Source organism: Anopheles marshallii, chromosome 3, assembly GCF_943734725.1.
Source record: "Anopheles marshallii chromosome 3, idAnoMarsDA_429_01, whole genome shotgun sequence".
NCBI lineage: Eukaryota > Metazoa > Arthropoda > Insecta > Diptera > Culicidae > Anopheles > Anopheles marshallii.
In genome coordinates this window covers 69,995,697-70,016,728 of record NC_071327.1, presented here as the reverse complement: position 1 = coordinate 70,016,728, position 21,032 = coordinate 69,995,697, and the positions used below count along the sequence as shown (strand labels likewise).

The following is a 21,032-nucleotide window of genomic DNA, read 5'->3' as shown; positions in this document are numbered from 1 at the left end:
TATTGCCACCGACATCGTTAAACGTTCGTACGCCGCGTAACGTCGTGCCTTGCTTAATGTGCTTTTAATTTTGCGTTTTGGTACCGATGTTCCGATCCGGCGGTTTGTAGAACTGCTGTACGAAATGTAGCAAATCGTACACCGCACCCGGCCCTTTCCCGGGCTTCATGCAGATGAAGTCGTCTAAGCTGTGGGTGCTCGCTACAACACGAAAAAAAAAACGAGAAGAAAATAGTGTTTAAACTTTCCGTTCGCTTTAACACGATTTTAAAAGCTTTTTGCGTTGCTAAGCGTTAAAATTGGCCGCTCGACAGGGTAGATTAAACGGCACGATTTGCTTACCGCTTGTCTGTATGGGTGGATAGGACGGCGGTGGCTTAATCCAGGATCCATCCGGTCTACGCATATGCCGTCGATCGGACGAAAACTCTGCCAGATATTTTTCTGCCGGTATCACTCTGAAGAATCTGTATCGAAACAGGGGTAATGCATTAGGATGGGGTTTTCCGCAGCATACAAAGGTCGATAAAGGACAACAGCAACAAAGCAAAAAGAAGAAAAAAAAGACAATGAAAGAGAAACAAAACGAATTAAATTTGACACCCGCTCCGAATTGATTAACGATCAAATCAAAGCGCTCCATTGTTTTTGTCCCTGTTTTGTGAAGCTGCAAAGGTTGATATAGGTTGTGGCGTGAAATCGATAAGCCTAACCATCATTCATTCTCTACCAGATGCGCATTGGGCACGAGGCACGGGATAAGAGTCCAAAAAATCATAAATTTCATTACAATCAAACCAAAGTTGGGTATCTAAGCTGGAAAAAAAAATCCACCTATGAAGCCCTTTATCGAATTAGGATTTTCAGAGCAAAACGGCCACAGTTAAGATATGAGGACAAATAAAATCATAAACTTTGCTAGCAGCTTTAAATAAATATATCTTCTTGAGAGATTGTCAAGTACGACATTCAATTCAATAGCATAATTGTCGTCAATTTTATGGAAAAGCTAATAAGTGCTTGTGAATCATCATAACACTACGTGAAGAATGATAAGTTTTCAAACATCGTACTCGTACTTTATATATCATCTAATAGTGTAGTATAATTACTATACATTTATAAAAGGTGTAACCGAAGTTAGCCAAAGGCGGCATTTTGATTAATATTTTTCTAATCTAACCGCTCTGCCCAGGCAACTACCAAGCACTAGGCGTCTCCATGGGATTATTATGCTTGTTCTTGGCTTCATCTGATGTGGCCTTTTTGAAAGAAAAAAAAACCTGCAGGATGATTTGTAACGTGTTTTCAAGTTTTAAATTTCCCGCTCATGTTGATTGCGTTTTTTAGGGTGTTTCTTACATATTTCGTATAGAATTTATAACGAAAGCTACAAAAATAGATGGAACCAAGTGACATTTCAACAGTAAAATAGTAAAAACTATCTTAAAGTTTACACAAGAGACATCCAAGAGAAAAATAATCAAGAATTTTTAAATGAAAATTTGCTTAAAAATTTATAAAAATCCATTCATCTGATTGATCGATTAATTCTATTCCGCTGCTTAAAAGATCTAACCTCATCCAACATCAGAAATTTGTTACTGATTCCGAAGGTATTAGTTTAAATCGTTTTAAATTATATAACAAAAGTTAAAAGGCACAGAAAAGAATACAAGTTTTTGATTACAAAAACATTAAAAATTAATTAACTTAGAAATTGATAGCAATAACATCCTTAAAATGTATTCGCATTCCTCCTCCTTTATCACTCGGCTAATACAGTTTAGTATTATCCAATCAACCAAAATAGTTTGTTATAATAATCGAAAGCTTCAAAACGTTCCAAATTTTTTTTCTTGCCATTTGTGTTTGAAGCTGCCCCCACTGTGAGGTGAGGCACAATAAAACCGACGCGAAGTAAAAAAAAAAAAACCTACCTGTGATGCTCCGGCGTTAAGGCATAATCCGATCGGAACGTTTCGGTAACGTATTTGTGGAAGTAGGTCGGGAACGGTAACGTCGTGTCTAGATCAAACACCAGACACCGGTTCGGTGACGGATTGTGCATGAAAAATACGTGGTAGTCCCATATCACCAGCTTCTCATCGCCACGGCCCGCCTTCTGCCTCCACAGCGGCACGGTCCGACGTTCGTTCGACACGAACACAGCGTAGCATTTCGGCAGCTCCGACGGGTATGTTCTCTTCACTTGCTCACACAGCTTCCAGACATTTTCTTCGCTAAATGGGGAAAAGGGTAGAGAAAAGCGAGGAAAGAAATAAATAACACAGCATGATTAGTTGGTAATCCTTGTTGATGGGAGCAACAACAACCATGTTAAGGGTAGTGCATTTTGTTGACACTGTCATTTGGGAGATCACTTTAAATGGATGGAAAATAAAACACCTAAGCTTAACTTATGATAAAAAAGTGACGATCATTTAATCACAACGGGTCCATAGCCCTTCATTTCATACCCCTCATAGCAGGGGGCGAAGAATTGCTACTGAAGCATTCGCATCAATCACACTGATTTGCGACTTGTGGTACATTTCCTAAGGGAGTCAATGTTGTCAATGTTAATAATTGTTATAAAAAAAGATTTGTTATGCTTTGTTATTTTTTAGTTCTAATAAATGCTTCTAAAGTTTGATTCAATTGCAAACTAAATGAGACATCAAGTCGCACTACCGACAAAAGCCACTATCCAACATAAGCTCTCCCCGGCAGCTATAAAAACGCTATATGAATGTGCTCGTTTGGTCTGCAAATACTTAACAGCCGCATGTTCAACATTGAAGCATCGTCCGCATCTCCAAACATCTGGTTTTTCCGGCGTCGTTGCAGCATTATTGCCACTCGCCTTGTACCACAACTAGCGGAAGTGCAACGAGCTTCCGCGGGATAGCGAGAGCACTCGAGCTCAATGCACATGCACTGCGGTACGTTTTTGCGACAGCAAAACGAGACCGTCGCTACAAGGTCAACCTTTGCCAATTTGACGCCGATGTGCCGGAGCGTATGTTCCTAAACCACAACGACAGAGAGATTCATTTTCCATCAACTGCAAAATTGTCATTTCCAAACTGCCATCAGGCACTGGGGTACCGTTATCCAATTTCGTAATGAAAACTCATGGTGTTTTTTTTTTTTAGCAAAACATGCTGAACCCACAGGTCCATGACGTCTTGTTCAGCATAATCTAATATATAAGTCGGTGTCTCATTGGATTGTTTTTCTGGGTTTTGCTTGGCCGTCCTTGAGTATTGCATCTACAGCAGCAGCCGGGCGGGATTAAAGCGTGTGAATTACATTACACATTCAAAATGGCATGATAAATTTGGCTAATTTACTTCGTTTATACTTTTGAAGTGCTCTAAAGCTTCCTAAAACGATAGTTTATTCAACATATCATATCTGTAGCAAAAAATTCAACGCTAAAGATCAAATGGTTGACACGAAACTGATTAATCATTGTCATACTTAGTTCGAAGAATGTTTATCTTGATTTTAATATAATTAATATTACATTGACCAACAAAGCAAGCCTGGAATAACACAAAAGACAAGGAGGAAATTACTCTCCTCAGTCAATACATGGTTGATAATACGGCATAGGGCCCTCAAAATGTTATAATAAATAAATAATATTACATTGATTCATGAAAAACACTGCACAATACACTCCATCCAAAATTCTCGATAATATACTGAGAACATTAACAAACTTCGTACAAGTCTTTTACTGTTTGTTCATCACAGAATTTCAAAGAAACTTATAACAACTTATTGGGAATTGAATAAAAATGTGTGTATTTTTCGACGTGCTCAATACGGGTATATCAAACCGAAGACGGTTGCCTGAGTACGCAAGTCTGCGACATCTTGTACTACTCACAATGAAAGGCAGAATGAAAATGGAGAATTTCAGCAGATTCAAATCCGCGGAATGCGAAAGTACATTGCGATCTTAACTTTAGCGCTGGGTTACCCTGGGCTAAGTCTTGTTAGAATGTTCATAAGCTCATATCAAACTCGCTAGATGCCAACGACTTCAAGGCTCTTTCTAGAATAGATAGCTTGGATTTCTTGAACTTTAAGGTCTAAAACCATCAGTGTGGATGTCAAATGATCCCCGCAAATGTCCAAATGATCGTTGCAGCTATCTATTGCGCGATTGTTCGATTGTTCCAACCAGAACCAATTGACGTTTAGCAACTTAAACACATTTTTCAAAAAATACATAGAACAAGAAATTTGCACATAATTCTTTTAAAGTTCAACTAGTAAACTATCCAGATATATCTCTAAAGTCAGCTTTAGCTATCAGCTAAATTCCAATGCACTTAAAAAACCCCGGAACCGCTCAGTTTTATCAGCTCTGCTAATAAATAATTCGCTAAAGTAAAGCAGTGAATATAACACTTTATATCAACCACTAACTCTTGAACCTGCTCGATCATTGATCACTGTTGAATTTTCTTCACACCAATTCTGCCAATAGTCAAAAGTGATGAACTTGCGAGAAGTCAACATCAAGCTGCCGAACAAACAACAAATACTTTTCCACTTCACTTTCCAATCTGCGCTACAGCGTTATTCTTTGTGCCGGGTTTTGGAACTTCCTTACCACCATTCGACTCATCAATCTCTTTTGGACGAAGCCGTCGTGGGTCGGGATAAAGAACAAAAATAAAACAGGGCAACCGATTTGCAAACAGCGAGAAAAGGGCACACTTTTTATTGAGTGGATCGAATAAATCTGATGCGCCTGGAAAGAAATATCCAGCGATGGTCTTGCGCGTGGTCTCGAAAAGGTTGACGAAAGGAAACGACCTATTTGCCGAGGCATTAATTCCTTGGTTCTGCGAAAGCCAACGCTACGCTATGCTTAGCTTTGTAGTAACGGCTACTGTGGCCGTTTCCGGCCAGTAAGGGAACCATTTCGTTTTTCGTTTCATTTCGGAGCGTTTCGAATGACAAACCCCAAAAAGGAACCGAGGAAACGTACAGACTTAATTAAAAATTGTTGACGTATAACGTTGTAACCCTACCTGATGGAAGACGAATTCTGGAAGACGATGGAAGACCGAAATAACGGGTTTGTAATAACATTATTACATACATTTTTATGAATCTGTTATTACTCATACAATTGATAACGTTGAAAGGCTCCAGAGCTCCCATTTTGTTGCATTAAAATATCACATTTCTTGCTCACGCAAACAAACCGTGTGATTTATTCACAACTCAACCAACCCGTTCAATAACTGTTGTACCATGAAAATGGCCATTACTTCATGAAACCCTTCGTTACAGGGTACACAATATGTACCTAGGGTGAAACGATTGTCCCGCTGGGAAAATGGTGCCCCAGCTTCCCAGCCCCGTAGGGAAAGAGAGGGAGAGAGGTGTGTGACCGAGAGAATTTACCATCAAGCTGAAAGGCTATTAAGGCGTTATATGCCAGCGACTCGAAGAAAAGATAAAACACTTAGGCAGGTCGTAATCGAAGTGCATACTTGCCTGCTGTTGTTCTACGGAATGATAGCGAAAGTTGTATTTGCTTAGTTTTCCATAGGAGCGTAAACTTTGTCAGAGTAATTGTATTACTTTTTTTCTATTGCCAGTAAGTCATGTTATTCATCTTTGTCTGGGCAACCTCACAACAATCGTCTAGCAACGATGGTGGTCTGCTACAATCCTCTTATCTACATAACTTTTCTTAAAATCGAGGTTATCAGCCTGTACAGCAAAACATTGATTGCATTTTTTTTGTGGGACAAGTGATGCAGGCTGTTAAGAATTTCAGAAGAAAATTTATGTTGTAATAAGTGGGAAAATTGAATCCATTTCTAGAATGATCACAAGTTGAACTGGAATGTACGCGAGGTTAAGAGATCAATCTCTAGAAAGCGTACCAAAGATACACCTTGAAACTGTGCATACCTTGGTAATTTGAAGTAGTGGTTTCTTTATTATGTTTATCCCCGAGTTCCGCATAACTTCTGATATTTTTATAAAACATTCCACAAACGATTAAGTATCTCAGGGCTTCACATATGTGTACAAAGCTTTCTGCGTGTCAGTCAAATTGAGAAAGCCTCAAAAAATGGGAAGAATCTCAAATCTACTTCGACCAATTCTAGTTCTAATTGAACGGAGTTGAGAACTACCCGAAATTAGCAGGGGTTTTAAGTTCTCCTGGCAAAGGTGAAGTCAGTTTCTTGAATTCTTTTCAACACGACCTAGAATTTGTAGTAATAGATGTGACTTTTTTCCACCTTTAACGTGCTTTTATAAGATGAACTCAATTATGTATAGGTATGTATAGAATTATTTGGAACAAGATCGAGGATCCTCCTATCTACCTCAACATATTTCACTTTAACTTGAAAAACGTCCAAAGATCTTTCCAACTCAACAATTTAACCTCTAGAACTCTTTAACACCATTGACGTATTGCGTACATTTACAAGGCCATTCCTAACTTGCCGGTGCAACTATGTGGTGTGACACGCTAAAAAATAAGTCATATCAACTGAACCATACTGAACACTCAACACAAAGGGTAATAGCGCACCAAACGGCTATTCACATGCACCCGCTTATTACGGTCCACCCGGCATGCGTTTTGTTTTTTCTACAAAAAGGAAGCAAAAAAACACGCTACAAAATATGAAAAATTCATTCATTGCTGCAATGATTTTCAATATTTCATTACCTTCAGACCAGCAGTCGGGCGCTCGGCCTGAGTCAGACTTTTCCCTTTTTTATCGCTGCCCTCGCGCTACTCGCGCTCCCTCACAACGGCGCCCCGGGGTTTTCGTCCCCGATCGGTATGTTTAGACGAGAGTGCATAGTTTGTTGTTGGTGCCGAAAAGCGGGCACGGGGGTTCAGCAGACAAGCCATTTACATGCCATATTCAATTTTTACATACCCCCACAAACAAAACGCTTCGGTAGCGGCAGTGCGCTCTGGCGCTGGCTGGTCTGTTTATCGTTTCCATTAGAGGAGAAAATCAGATTGCTCACTGATTAACTTTCGGGCTGGCTGTTATTTACTTATGCCATTTTTGCTTATGTGTATGCGTGTCGTAGCCGTGCAATCGCGATGAGGAAGGCCCAACTAAAATGCAAACAAAACCTTGCACATATCGCGACGCGGTGGAAGGCGCGCAGACAGAGTGTGCTTCAAGTATTGTTATTTTTTGTGACACATTTCAATATCGACGCTGGAAACTAAATACGTTATGGATATTTAAATATTTGCTTCCTATGTAAATGTATACAAACATTTGAGAAGATATTAGGTTCTAACTAACTAAGTTTTTATGGGGCGGCCCGATGGCATGATGACAGCGGAGCCGGTTTTCACACGAACGGACCGGACCAAAATCCCATCCGGACCAATCCCAAGGACTGATGATGCTGCTACGTGGGTAAAATAAGTCGATACGATCAGGTCCTTCTAAAGGAAAAAAAAGCTAAATTTTTATTGAAATATTACTTTCTAAGGAATTTGTCTAACACTTTCCTGCAAACCGATCACAACTCCCAACAATAAGAACGTTATCCGGCACCGTACAACGTATAAATTGTTTCCCATTATTACCTTGACCCCTTGACGTGTTGGGCAAAAGGGAAAAGATGGCAGAACCGGTGGTTAATTGAGACATTAACATTACCATATCGATAACCACCACACCACCGGCAGGTGAATGCGAAACCCCACCCCTCGAAACACGCAAAAACTTACCTTATCGAGGGCACAAAACAAATCCATTATCATTATGCGAACAGCACCATCACCATCACACATAACTTTATCTTCATACACACGGTAACGCAAATGGCGGGCAAGGTTTTTGTGCGTAATAAATTTGCAAATAATTAGAAAATGAAATCCTATATTCCAATGTGACCCCCCGACCCCCCCACCAGCATGCTCCAGTGCCGTGCAAAACGAGAAAGTCCAATTCATCACTCACCCCATTTTGGGCCGTACCGTGCCTCACGCAATTTCCAATGCAAATTAGATCCTCTCGGTGATTTATCGGATGGAAAACGTGAAAGAGAAAACGAAACCCCTCACAGCAACAGGAGCAAACACGCACTAATTGCAGGTTGAAAATAATATCATTCATATCGGTAATTTTATACCGCCGGAGTAACACCAAATATGTTTAGTTTAATTTTGAGATTTTTGTTTAATGGTAATTTTGTAATCAACCATAACAACGGAATGGGCTCATCGCTGTTGAACATACCCCGCCCGGCTATCTGACAATTTGCAATAAATTATTGTTTAAAGGCGAAATAATAAGGCACCCCCAGCAGAATGTCTGAACAAAGGTGTTGCTGTAACGGGCATGATTGGGTTGGTTTTTTTTTTTTTTTGCTCATTCTTCGCTAATGGAAAAATAATTAGTTATATTTTTCGGGATTCCGCTTCCTTCGTTCGATATTTGAAATCTACCACCTCAGCTCTGCCGAATTCGAAGGCGCGGCAGCAGCGTGCGCTAATGTAATCATGTCTCGGCTACCATTTCGTAGCGCGTGTTTTTTTTGTTTTTTCTCTCTCGCTTGCGTATTGTAATATATATGATAATGAAAGATGGATTATGCCACTGTTGGCACACTGGATGATTCCAATTAACAGCTTTTCACCGGTGCAAGCTGCTTACCGGCACGGTTTCTGAACTCATCCCAAGATGTACGGTGCCGCTCGTTGAGTTAATGCAGATAATTTTTCGGTTATGCGTCGCAATATTTAACTACAGCACGGGCTTGGAGAACATATTGTTACTCAAGCGATTAGGGCCGGTAAGCATGAGGGAACCGCTTCTGAATTCTTTACAAGTTGAATTGGAACATGTACGGATGGATGTGGAATCTTTGCTGGATGCATCTTGTAGTTGGTTCACTTTGGACGAATTGCAGTGGAACATTTACAAACACAGGGTTTTCGAGTTCAAGTGGTGAAGTTACAGGCATTTCTGCAGATTGTCCAAGTTGAACTGGAATGCGTCGAGGTAGATATGAAATTCTTCAAAGTACTTTGGCAACCTACAATCGATTCTGTTGAAAGCTTTCCCTATACATACCATTCAGTCCATGTCAGTCGAGAAAGTCTTGAACAGCATCGATTCCATCGAGCGATAGATTCAGAAAAGAGTGTAGGAATCCAGACCTACCACAACACGATCTTCTTCAAGATCTTAAAGTTCACAAACTACAAGTTCAAGATCTTCAGTTCAACTTAAATTTCTTCTTCTTCTTCTTCTTTTTTGGTTGACAGTTTGTTCCTCCTATACTGTCCGCAATTTGAGGTAGTTGAACTTAAACAGAACCCCAAAAATGACTTCATCTTTACCAACTGTAACTCGCAAAGCCTGGTACTTCTGAATGTTCCACTTCAACTTGAAAAGAATCAAGAAACGGTTCAAACTATGTGTTGTGTCTAATGAATCTTTTGAGAAGAGAGTCATTCATATGGATTTTTATTGAGGACTCGCATTAGGCGAAATGCAGATGGATGAGGTTTATTGTTGGTACATGACGAACAAGCTCCTTGAAGGTCCTGAATCTCGAGTGAATCATGGATCTATGATGATTCTTGAATCTTTGAAATAGAAATTCAAATTCCTTCTTTCAGCTTAAAGATTCAATCAGATTCGTGATTCAGATGGAACCAATATCAGTTAATACTTTAGCATTCCCATCTCAAAACCCCTGCACAGCATGTGGCATATATTGGCACATTTTGCCCACATGATAACGTTTGTCAGTAAAGGTAAGAGATATAGTTTACATCCTACCGTATCCGCCTCGCCCACAATTGGTCAACATCATCCGGAGACTGGGGGGCCACAGTAGACGAAGGTGAACATTGGGTGACAGTGTCCCTGTTCTGCGCGTTACGCGCTCGTTACCTTCACGCACTCCATCGCCTCACGTCACGCACATTTGAGATAGATGCTGATTGCACGCACGTAGCACACTTATTTGGACAGCAGCACACACACACACACACACACACAAAAGTAGAAGAAAATCATTTCTTCTAATGCCTGACAAGGGTACAAGGTCGTAGAAAGGAGAACGAACTTTAGGAAAATTTTGCCCCAACTGTTTGGCCCGTTTGTAAAAACCGATAAATAACTTCCACCGTAATAACGATTGCAAAGAACGTTTTGAATCCTTCTGCCTTATACCCACATCATTATTATTCCTGTGCATGGTTCACTAAGAAATGACTTAAAAAAGTGGTATAAAATAGATTCAATTTCAACCGAGACGAATAGAAATGCAAATTCGTCTGTGGTGACGATTCCCCGTTCAATATGCAATGGAAGAAATCCTTCTCGACTTGAAAGTGTTGACTGCTTTTTCACAATAAAACCACGAATGAGACCGGAGGGACATTAAACCATAACCCGTATCACGCCAAGGTGTTAGCTGGGACCAGGTGTGAGTGTGCATGTGAACGAAGATGCCACGGCGTTTTATGTATCCACAGGGGAGGTAAAACAATTCATCGGACCTCGTTTTGGACTCGTTTGCACACACAGACAGACATGCGTTCGGCACACCACCAAAGGAAGGCTTGGCGTATGGTGAGCAGACGATAAACATGTCGGCCCGTGCAGCAGCAGCAGGGATTTATTCAAATAAATTCCATTCGCTTTTGCAGTGATGCTGGTGAAGTTGAGCAAGTGGAATTGATTATCTCTGCCTCGTCAATTGAGTGGTTGCTTTTGCAGACGGAGCAAAAAATGTGGCCGGCACTAGCGCGACTCCTTATGCAAAACCCAATCATGCTGTTTGTCAAATGTTGGTAATACTTTCCCATGCTTTATTGCCACAAGACATAGGCAGGGACTTTTCCTTTGAAGCGCCCAACACGAATGGGACGTAAACAGATAACCTTCTTGAGCATTTTCTTTATGTCTGGTTGATGGATGCGGTGAATAGTAACCAACTGGTTTCAAAATAAATCTGCCATTGTTTGTTTCCGGCATGGAAACATCCCGGTAAGGGGTGTAGCATTTCCATTCTCTGCCGCAACCCAGGTTCATATTAAATTATGCAAATCGATCAACGGAATTGTGCAACCACTACTCAACTAGTAATGGTTCATGTATGTTTGCTGATTCAGTTATGAGTTTATAGATTGTTTTCCTAATCTGTCACGCAGTTCAATCCAATATTTCGTAAGATTTATCTTTTTTTTACATGCTTTTACCCTTCTTGATTACTTTATATAATAAATTGAAAGAAGTTTTATTTTCTTTTGAAGACTTATTAAAATTTAAAAAATATATTGGATAAATAAAGTTGTTAAGCATCTTCTTAACAGTTTTGCATCTTATATTTAATATATTCTCGTCTTTTTGCACAAATTTACAGATAACGTAACTAATTCTAACAATAATAAAATTTTAAACTGACGAATTTATTTATTATCATAAAGTTTTAGTTTGTTGCAAAACAAAAACATGTACAACACACAATCCCAGGAGTTTATTTAACCACGTACACGCAACCAAAGGTAACAAACAAACAGTACAGAAGTATAAAGCTCCACTCCAGTAATGGTGCACGGAACCGTGGATTAACCGTTCTTAGAGACATCACAGAACACGACCGAATCGAAACGCAAAATTCAAACCGAAATGTGGCTGTCTGGCCGAAGATAAAACCTTCGCATCTGCAAAGACTTGTAAACAAGCAGCATAGCGGTAGCGAATCAAAGGTAGAATGGTGGAAACCAGAGAGAGAAAAAGACGCATCACGTCTTTGATCGTCACGGCATCTTGAGGCCGGGATGGTTTGCAAGATAAACAGGTCGGATCGAAAGCTTTCCAGCAAAAGCCTAACCCCAAAACGGTGTCTACCCTGGCCGACGCGCGGCGGCTTAACTTGTCGTATTACTCCCACAACGTACAGGCGAAGGATAGCGAAGGTCATTTCGCATGTAATTCAGTACGCGAAGAGAAGCCGTGGCGCAGGGTTGGGGGATTGGCAAAGCTTCACCGTGCACCGTGGCATAGCGCACATAAATGAAAGATTAAAGAAACCACTGGCAACAAACCATGGTTTGGCAGTGAATGCTGGCATACACTCTCGTTGCAGTTGCTCACTTGATTGTCTAAGCTTTCCGTTTGGATAGTGGTTCATGGTGGTTTGATATCGGGTCATCTTAAGCACAGATCTACCAAGTGAGATGAAGGATTAAGCAGCTGAGTAGTTTATAATTCTAAGTCCAACGTCGTGGTGTGGGTCGACTAGTATGGCTTCAGTGGCTTTTAACAGACCATACGCAGGCTGATACTGACTGCATGTCTGTGGATAAATCAAACCACAGCTAGCGAAACGAACCCCAACAACGAATGTATATCCAATTGAAATAACATACTGTTATTGCACTTTATTAAAGTAGACAAATTCTAGAAATTCTAGTAAAAGCTTCTAGCAGTTTAACTGCACTACCTTGAAGTGTTAATGATGATGAAGACATAACACACAGTTAGGGGTAACATAACACAACAAGACCTTTTGGGTGGGAACAGGAAACTTTCTATAGAATTTCTCCGTGCTACCCAACATTAGGTCCTAGGGAAGTAAATACTAGATAACAAACCAGAAAACGGTCAAAGTCAGTTAGTTTTGTTACAAAACTCATGGTCATCCATTTTCATGCGTGGTTAAACTAGCTTGTGTTTGTGTAGTTCTAGAATTGTTGTTGATCTTACTGCCTTTTTTGATGTCCGGTATGGACGGTGCTGTGTACAGAAAGCTCAGAATAAGCATACACCCGATGGACCCGACCAACTGAGGAGTGAAGTTTAGAATTCACGCACAACGCTATCAGACGAAAGTAGGATCAGATGGTAAATTTCGCAATCGTTAGGAGATTTCTGATGCCGAAAGTGAGAAGGAGCTTAAAGTTTTCAATGAACATTCCAACCAAAGGTACTTTGCCTACAAATTAAACTGATCATGGGAGCTTTTGGAAGATATCTTCGAAGAGAAGTCATTCATTACAGCAGCAATTAAAGGTTCTTTCCTCAATCTTCAATCTATATCGTGAGTACACATATTGGTAGCGGGACTGGTCTTCACACGACAGGTCCAGATCCAAAATCCCATCCTGGACCAATCTCCAGACCGTACGCAGGACTGACTATCCGGCTACGAGTAGATAAAGTCAAAGAAAACCAGGAATGGAAGGCCGTGATATGTTGAGGTTTTTGTGCCAATAAAACAGAAGATTCTACATCGCAGTCAAATTATTAAAGAGAGGGTCTCTAAAACACACGTTAATATAAGGAAAACCTACGGCTTAGAGTTTTCATTTTACATTATTCAACCAACCTTCCAACATCGATATGATAGAAAACTCACTGTTTATAGTTCTCACAAACAATATGATAAACGGAAACTAATTTTAATGTGCAATAAAACTAATAATTGTTAAGTATAAAAGTAACAAAAAATCGTTGCTCATAAACCATAATAATCAAATTACATTAGACATAAAGACAGAAATGTTTTTTGTTTTTGTTTTTTTATGGGGCGTTTTTTTGTTTTTGTTGTTTTTTAGGGGCGGCCCGGTGGCATGATGGTAGCGGCGCCGGTCTTCACACGAACGGACTGGACCAAAATCCCATCCGGGCCAATCCCCCGTAGCAAGGACTGACTAGCCGGCTACGTGGTAAAATAAGTCGATACGGCCAGGCCGTTCTAACGAAAAAAAAAAAAAAAAAAAGACAGAAATGTTCTTCGCCTTATCTACACAACCTCACAGCCGTGTGTTCCACGTTGGTTATACTGCAGTTGAGCATTTCGCCGTTCGCTACGCTGCGGTAGCATGTGATAACGTCCGGAATGCAACAGTTTTACAAGCGATCTACCCTAGAACCCCGAGAAACCATTCGCAGTGAAGAATTGCTCGGCACATGATTTCCATATTTCCTTTCACCACGGCCATCGTCGGGCGAAGGGTTCCACCCAGCACCGGTTACCTGTTACCGGAAAATGTTGTTACTGGCAAAGCCACCGGTGATACCAGCCTGGCCCAAAGGCAACGAGCTTACCGAGTGCCCCTTCTTCAGGGCCACTCTCGCCTCTTCTTCGTGCCAACCCTCTCAAGGGTCACGATATATGGTGTTGTGCTGGTACCTTTGCCGTGGGTTTCCATTTTTTCAAATTACTATCCATAGCACGGTGGCACTCAAAACGGAACTAAATTATGGGCATGTGACCAGCAATGTGGGGCACCGTACAATGTCTGGTCCGAGGTGTAGCAGCAGGACTCACGGTCACCGGACGCCATCAAATTGGTATCGTCCTGCCGCTGGGGCGCGCTTGCGATGGCGAGTAAACATACGCCATTCGCTTTACACTGTTGGCGTGCTGAGGCAAAAAAAAAGCGTGCGTGCATCAAACCTTGTGACCCGTGAGTCGCCTGCTAGACGTTGAAGCCGTTGAAACCTACACACACACACAAGGTGCCTGAAAGCTGGCACAAAAAAAAAAACAAGCTGTGAAGTGGACCCATTATTATGGGTTAGCATGCGATGCGCATAAAAATCCAACCACCACGGCTACTCCGCTACGGACATCTCATTCGCTACGCGTCGCCTTACGAAACACTGCGAAATCCCTCGAGATAGATTTTCCCTCGGAGTACGCGGTGCGAGTGTTGGCTTGAAACGTTGTTCTTAGCACACTTCTTCAGCCTCGATGCTCTGCTCGTTTAGCACAACGCAAAACACTACGCTCCACGCTTTATTGGCCCCATTCGTCAGTTCGTAACGTGTCAACGTTACGTTCCTCCTTCGCTGCCAGCTGCCGAGGAGGTGAAAAACATTCGCCCGATCGCCACCACAAAACCCCATGTTTATGGCACCCAGAACGCCCCGACGGCAAGCATCGCAGGACAAAGAAAAGCAATCTTAAAGTGTCTCAAAATCTTTCCAATACAATCTGCCGTCCGCCATCACATTGTTGTTAACAGACGCCAAACAAAAAAAAAAAAAGTTAGACCAACAAACTTCTGCACAGTGATGGTTGCGCGTGGCGTGTGCTTATGTGGTTAGTAAATTAAAAGCATTAGACATATTGAAGGCACAACAGCAAAAAGAATCCTTCTTGTCATAAGGGCCAACTTTCCAAAAAAAAAAAACGACCTTATCAAATTAAGCAAACTTCAGCTCACTTCTGATTGGATGAAGCTTGCCTGTATGCTAACCACCATACATTCTGGTGATGATGGTCCCCCGTTGTTATTGCGGAGCGTCACGCAAAATCGTTGTAACGTAAAAAAAGGAACTTGAATTTTTGAAAGCTCGAACGCTTCCAAGTGTGCTCTGTGACACGAACTGTTATTAAAGTCTTTATTATACTTAACTATAATGCTTCAGGCTGCTTCTTTGTTGGCAATAAAAAAAAGCTGGGGAGATATGTTTCAAACATCTTAAGTTTTATGTTAATTGAGAAGAATTGATGCGATTCTACATAGACCAACGACCTTGAAGAAGAGAACATGGAAAACCCCATGGTTCAATCTGATAATAGGGAATCAAATGTTTTGCAGGATCTCGTTTATACAGGGACGCCATTCCTTTGCGCTCCAGAATTGCCTTTGTATGACTATTTGCATTGTATTGAAAGAATGTTGGAGTTGGGACATCCAACATTTTTTCTTTATATTTATTCTTCAAACACATCCCGACTGAATGGGTCGTTTAAATGCACAAAAACAAAATACATATGTCCACACTAAAACTTTAAAAAAGAACCCCCATGCCCTGTCTAAAAAATATTGCGTGACATTCAAGGTTAAATGATAGCAGCTCAAGGTTCACGTGCAAAGGTTATTGACTGCGAAAACAAAAGGGGGAAGAAACACATGTATATCCGATTGTTCTGTCACGCCCCTGCGTGCAAATTCCCCATGAGCGTTGTGGCGACAGTGTCTGACAGTGTAACGTGCTTGTAGGCTTTGTTGCCATTACATGAATATCTCTAATTGCCAATAAAATTACGCCAAAAACTTTCAAGTCCATCCCAGCCAAGCCTTCATGGACGCAGGAATTCTTGTTGAAATTGTTTAATGTTTCGAGCAACAAAAGTTGATGGTTGATGGACAAAATACATGGTTAAAAGCTATTCTCAAAGTCCTTTATTGGCGCAAAAATGTCCCCAACGTTACACTTAGTCCGTAATGTACTCACAATTGAGCAAGTATCAAATTATCACAAATCTTCATACGAACCTAAGTGCTCATCGAATGCTTCGATAATGCTAAGAGAATTGAACTCTTGAATTACTTTAGTTAGATTACTAGTTTCCAATTACTTTAGTTTTTGGGTGTATTGTTCACAAAAAATTAGATAAAGTTAGTATAAATAACTGAAGTATTCTTATGATTATTTCCAATCATCATCCTTATATTGGAACCCTACAACAGCAAGGATGTTGTAGAGTGCTACTACTAGCCTTGCAATGCAAATAACGCGTTGTGATCGCAATCACAACAGGAGATTCCCAGTGAGACAACTTTCGTTAAATTACCCTCAAATCACCCCCAATTTACAGGGGGAATTTAAGGGTAAATTAAGGGAAAATTACCAACCCTTAATTTAATCTTTCGAGTAGTCTTGTGTTATTTATATTGCGTTTTTTTGAGGCATGCGAATTTCTTCTTTATTTTCCGCTTAATTAAACAGTAAATTAAGAGAAAATCTTTCAATTCTCATACCGCACGGGTAGAGTAAATGTTGTTAAACGTTTTAAATCCATTATAAAAGCTTAAATAGCATAAAAACATTGTTTTATATTATGCATACAATTCGAATGGGGAAATTAAGAAAGCACTGTCTCACTGGGATTGTCTTGCACTCACTTCAAACTGTGATCGTTTGTTAAAATTCACTATCAGTTGATGATCTGCCAAGTAAATACACTTACGAGGGGTGAGAACAAATATTCGAACCCATGAAGCATAACACAAACGTGTGATTAAAATGTGAAAAAAATGAAATATGCTTAGCTAACTAATCGATGGATTATTTGATAGAAATATATGTACAACAGATTGTGAAAGGTTTAACACAGAATGTAGGATGGCAAAGAAATTACCATTATCGTTCACCCATACAGAATATTTGCACAATGGCTGGAACGTGTTAGAATAGTCAACATGGAACAACGGGCCGAATAAAATTGCCCCCGGACCACATTGACGCACAGTCCGGAGACGCATGATTGTACGAAACCATGGCAAAGCCTCCGGCAGAGATACAGCAAAGATACGGAACGTAAAACATTACAACATTATTCAAAAGGCCAGAGTGCAAATGGACCGATGGACATTGAACGTAAAAGAAAGCACATCCTCAACGTGTTCCGGCCCGGGGTTTTTCGGTGCCACTGGCAGGACTCTGATAACCTTTTGGCGCCAAGATGCTTTTCATTTGCAGTTGTAGCCGATAATGATGGTTACGGGGTACGAGGAGGACTTGCTGATGTCTTGCCGACTGCTACCCATCATTCTATGCGGTGGGATGGGCACGTGAAACGTCGTTGCTCCCCAAAAATGTCATGCTTTTGGCACTCCCTTCGGTGCGTTCTGTGTTGAATATTTAGTCCAATATTGGCCGCCCGTACAACGATGGTAATGTCCTTACACAGCAAGCAATTGTATTGCTCCGTAGCGTTTGGCCGTATCTTTGCCGTAAGTTCCGCCACGAACGGAGGCATAATACTTTCGGCCCATAGGTCCCGTAGTGCGCATCAGCAAGGCGAAGGCAAAACCATAAAATACGATGAAAAGAAGACCCAAAGAAAGCAACAAAAAACAACAAGCGTTTTAGCTTTCCCCGCATGGAATAAAAATGTTATCCAGCTTGATGACGATTGGGTAGCATAAATAAAACAGAAAAGACTGTATAAACATTCTTCTGTCTCTCTTTCGGCTTAATTCACCCCACAGGAATGTCATACCCATCGCCGTATCGTCAATGATACGGCGCTTTCGCGCTGATGAAATTACGTGGATGTAATGGAAATGAAGTTAATAGGCAAAATGTGCACCGGACCGCACGTTCCAGTTCTATCGCTATTCCATTCCAAATTATTCCATTACGGTGCACAAAAATTAAATGATTAAAAATCTTTCCACTTTCCAGCGGAATAATCCCGCATAAAGGGATATCTTGGTACCTGGCGTTCACTTATTTATGAGGCATGTGCTGCCAGACGATACTGTTGGTCAGGGCCATGCGTTTTTTTTTTCTGTGCCCATCCGTTTGACATTTGGCAGCAGGAGAAGGGGTTTTTTTTATGGAATAATTCTCCCACTGTATATGTTCGAGTGTTGTCTGCCGGCGTACCAATAATTTATAATTTCAATTTCAATGACTTGATTGCATTAATAAATTCATTCTAAGCTCCGGCAACACTTCATTATGGATATATTGGACATTTTTAGACAAAAGTTTAAATCAAGTTGAAAAAACATCCCCCAATGGTTGTAACTTTTTCATTTAAATATGAGTAGTTAGGAAGGCTCAAGAATGTCGAAAATAGACGAAAAGTGAGATAATAATAAAGATCCTGAATACAACGAAGACCCTAATCAAATTATCAATCATCAAATTATGAGCGAAAAAGCATTAAAGGGTTTTTGAGAACAAAGGATATAATTGCACCAAATTCTGGATTCTGTACAAGTTGATTTCGAATGTGTCAAAGAAGATCTGGTATCTTTTGCACGTTCGAGATCTTATTCAAAACGGAAGTTTATTCTGTTCACAGTTTTTTCGTCCGACGTAATGAAAACTTTAAAAATTTGAAAACTTATACAACTTTGAAAAGATTATATATAATCTTGCAATGGATCTATGTAGAGTGCCCTGGAATACCACATCTACCTCATCATATTCCAGTTAATCTTGAAAAGAATTCGGATATGGAAAAAAAATTGCCATTTGATTTCGAAACCCCTGTAATACAGGATTTATCAGTACAGTTCAACCACGTAAAGCTTTGATAAAATAATAAAAAATAATAATTTGATTAGATCGAATGCTATGATCCGAGCAAAACAAGTATTGAAACAAGTAGTATAAACATTCAGTGGGTCTGTGATAGAACCTTAACATTTTCCACAGTTGAGTTGGGATTTTACAGAGTTGAAATCCAGTGTTGAATAGGGGGTTTACGAGTCTGAATTGGTCGTACGATTCGTGCGAATCATTTTACGCGGTTGAACTGGACTAGTTACCACTAGTTAGACTAATGGAATAATTAATCAGAATGCAGTCATAAATAAATAAGTATTATAGTAGAGTTCCATCCAGGAAAAAATCCAAACTCAGGCAAGTTAATAGATCGTTTTTAGAACAATACGCTAATTAACGATAAGATCAACGTATTAAAGAACTATAATTTTAGCATTTTTTTAGCTTCGATAAAATTACATATCATAACGCAACACAAAGATTACTACCATGATGCTATTCTCACATTATTGTACCAACTTTCCTTCTTCCAAGAATCTCGGTGCCAAATGAAACATCACCCGGAACGGACGGAGCACAAAGCGGAACACCCAAACCCGACGACACCATATTCTACAAAAAGGCAACGGGCACGGACGGAATTCCACACGCATTTTTGTGAAAGCATTTTGCCGGTCATGTGTAAACTGCGGGGGGGAAAAAGCATGGACGGGCTCACGGAAACACGGCAGCAGTGTGTAGTTGGATTGCATTTAACCTCACAACCTTTAGCATATTTCGGCCACAAATTTCCATCGTCTTTTGCCTGGCCGCAGTAAGCATATCGCGCCGCAAGCCGACACGGCACTGTGCCCGTTTTGGCGATTGTGTGCCCTTTTCCTGCTGGGTTCCTCGAAAAGCATAAACGCTTCTACACCTACCACCAGGCGTCTCCATCGGCAAACGAAACGTTTTGCTGCTTGCTGTTGTTGTTGGTGTTCCTTCTTCCATACATCTTGCGGGTTCGCTCTATGCTTGTGCGCTGTCTCACTCTTCCATTCGCTGCGACACAAGATAAACAGAAGCTTTCTTTGTCGCAAATGTGAACGCAGGCCGCTAAAGTGTGTGCGAACTGTGCAGTTTTTTTTTTCTCCTGTTGCCTTGTCGATAGCAGTAGGTGCCTGCACATGTTTATATATGCTCGGCGAGGCGAAAGGAAAACATAAATTGATGTTAAAAAGATTGATTGAGCGCCCGGGAGCCACCTCCAGTGCAATGGCAACAGTAGGCGTTTGTTGTTGTGTCAAACAAATGGTACAACTTTTATCTCACTCTCTCACTCGCTCTCTCTCTCTACACTCTTCAAATAATCATCCCTTATTGAAAGCGACGCAGAATGTCGTGCTGTACGCAAAGGTAAAGTTAAAGTTTGTTGGCTAAAAAAGCGGGGGGCAATTATTAAATCATCACACTTACCAGTAGCACGAAACGTACGAACAATCGTTGATGTTTGGAAACAGCATAAAGTTAGCATCGTTTGTCGACATTTTCACCGCTCCACTCGTCGCTTTGTCGTCCTTGTCGCTCTCTCTCTCTCCCGGCTCGATTCGCTCTGCGTTGCTCTCTTTGCTGGGGATCGGCACTCTCCGCTTTTACTCTCCACTCAGCCCGAGATGAGGCTTTTCCGGCACACACGGGCACCTCAATCAAACGGCTGTCAAAATAGGGGTGGAAAATATGACAGGGGGATGCAGATTTCTCTCTCTCTCTCTCCCGGGGAGAGTTCGTGGAGCGTAGATACGGCCCGAAAGTTGTTGTTATTGCTGAACGTCTTTCTCCGCCTTGGCTGTCGGGTTTTGGGGATGCTGTTGTTGCCGCTGATGTAGAACTCCGTTATGAAGAGGCGTTCTTTCTGCCGTTTTTGCTCGTTTCGCACTACCGCGACCACCAACAACGCCCTACACGCGCCCGTACTCGTGTGCGAACTCAACTATATCTCTCTCGCAGGACATGGAC

General features: G+C 40.9%; 1 protein-coding gene across 1 annotated transcript; it reads right to left on the bottom strand.

Annotated features, from left to right (window-relative positions):
* Positions 1–20,563, bottom strand: LOC128711828 (protein N-terminal glutamine amidohydrolase). The gene is made up of 4 exons (XM_053806714.1): positions 20,493–20,563; positions 1,941–2,243; positions 343–467; positions 1–201 (listed from the first exon to the last, which is right to left on the bottom strand). The coding sequence occupies exons 1-4, from the start codon at positions 20,561–20,563 to the stop codon at positions 65–67; spliced, it is 636 nt and encodes a 211-aa protein (XP_053662689.1). The 3' UTR covers positions 1–64.
* Between the last annotated feature and the right edge of the window lie 469 nt (positions 20,564–21,032).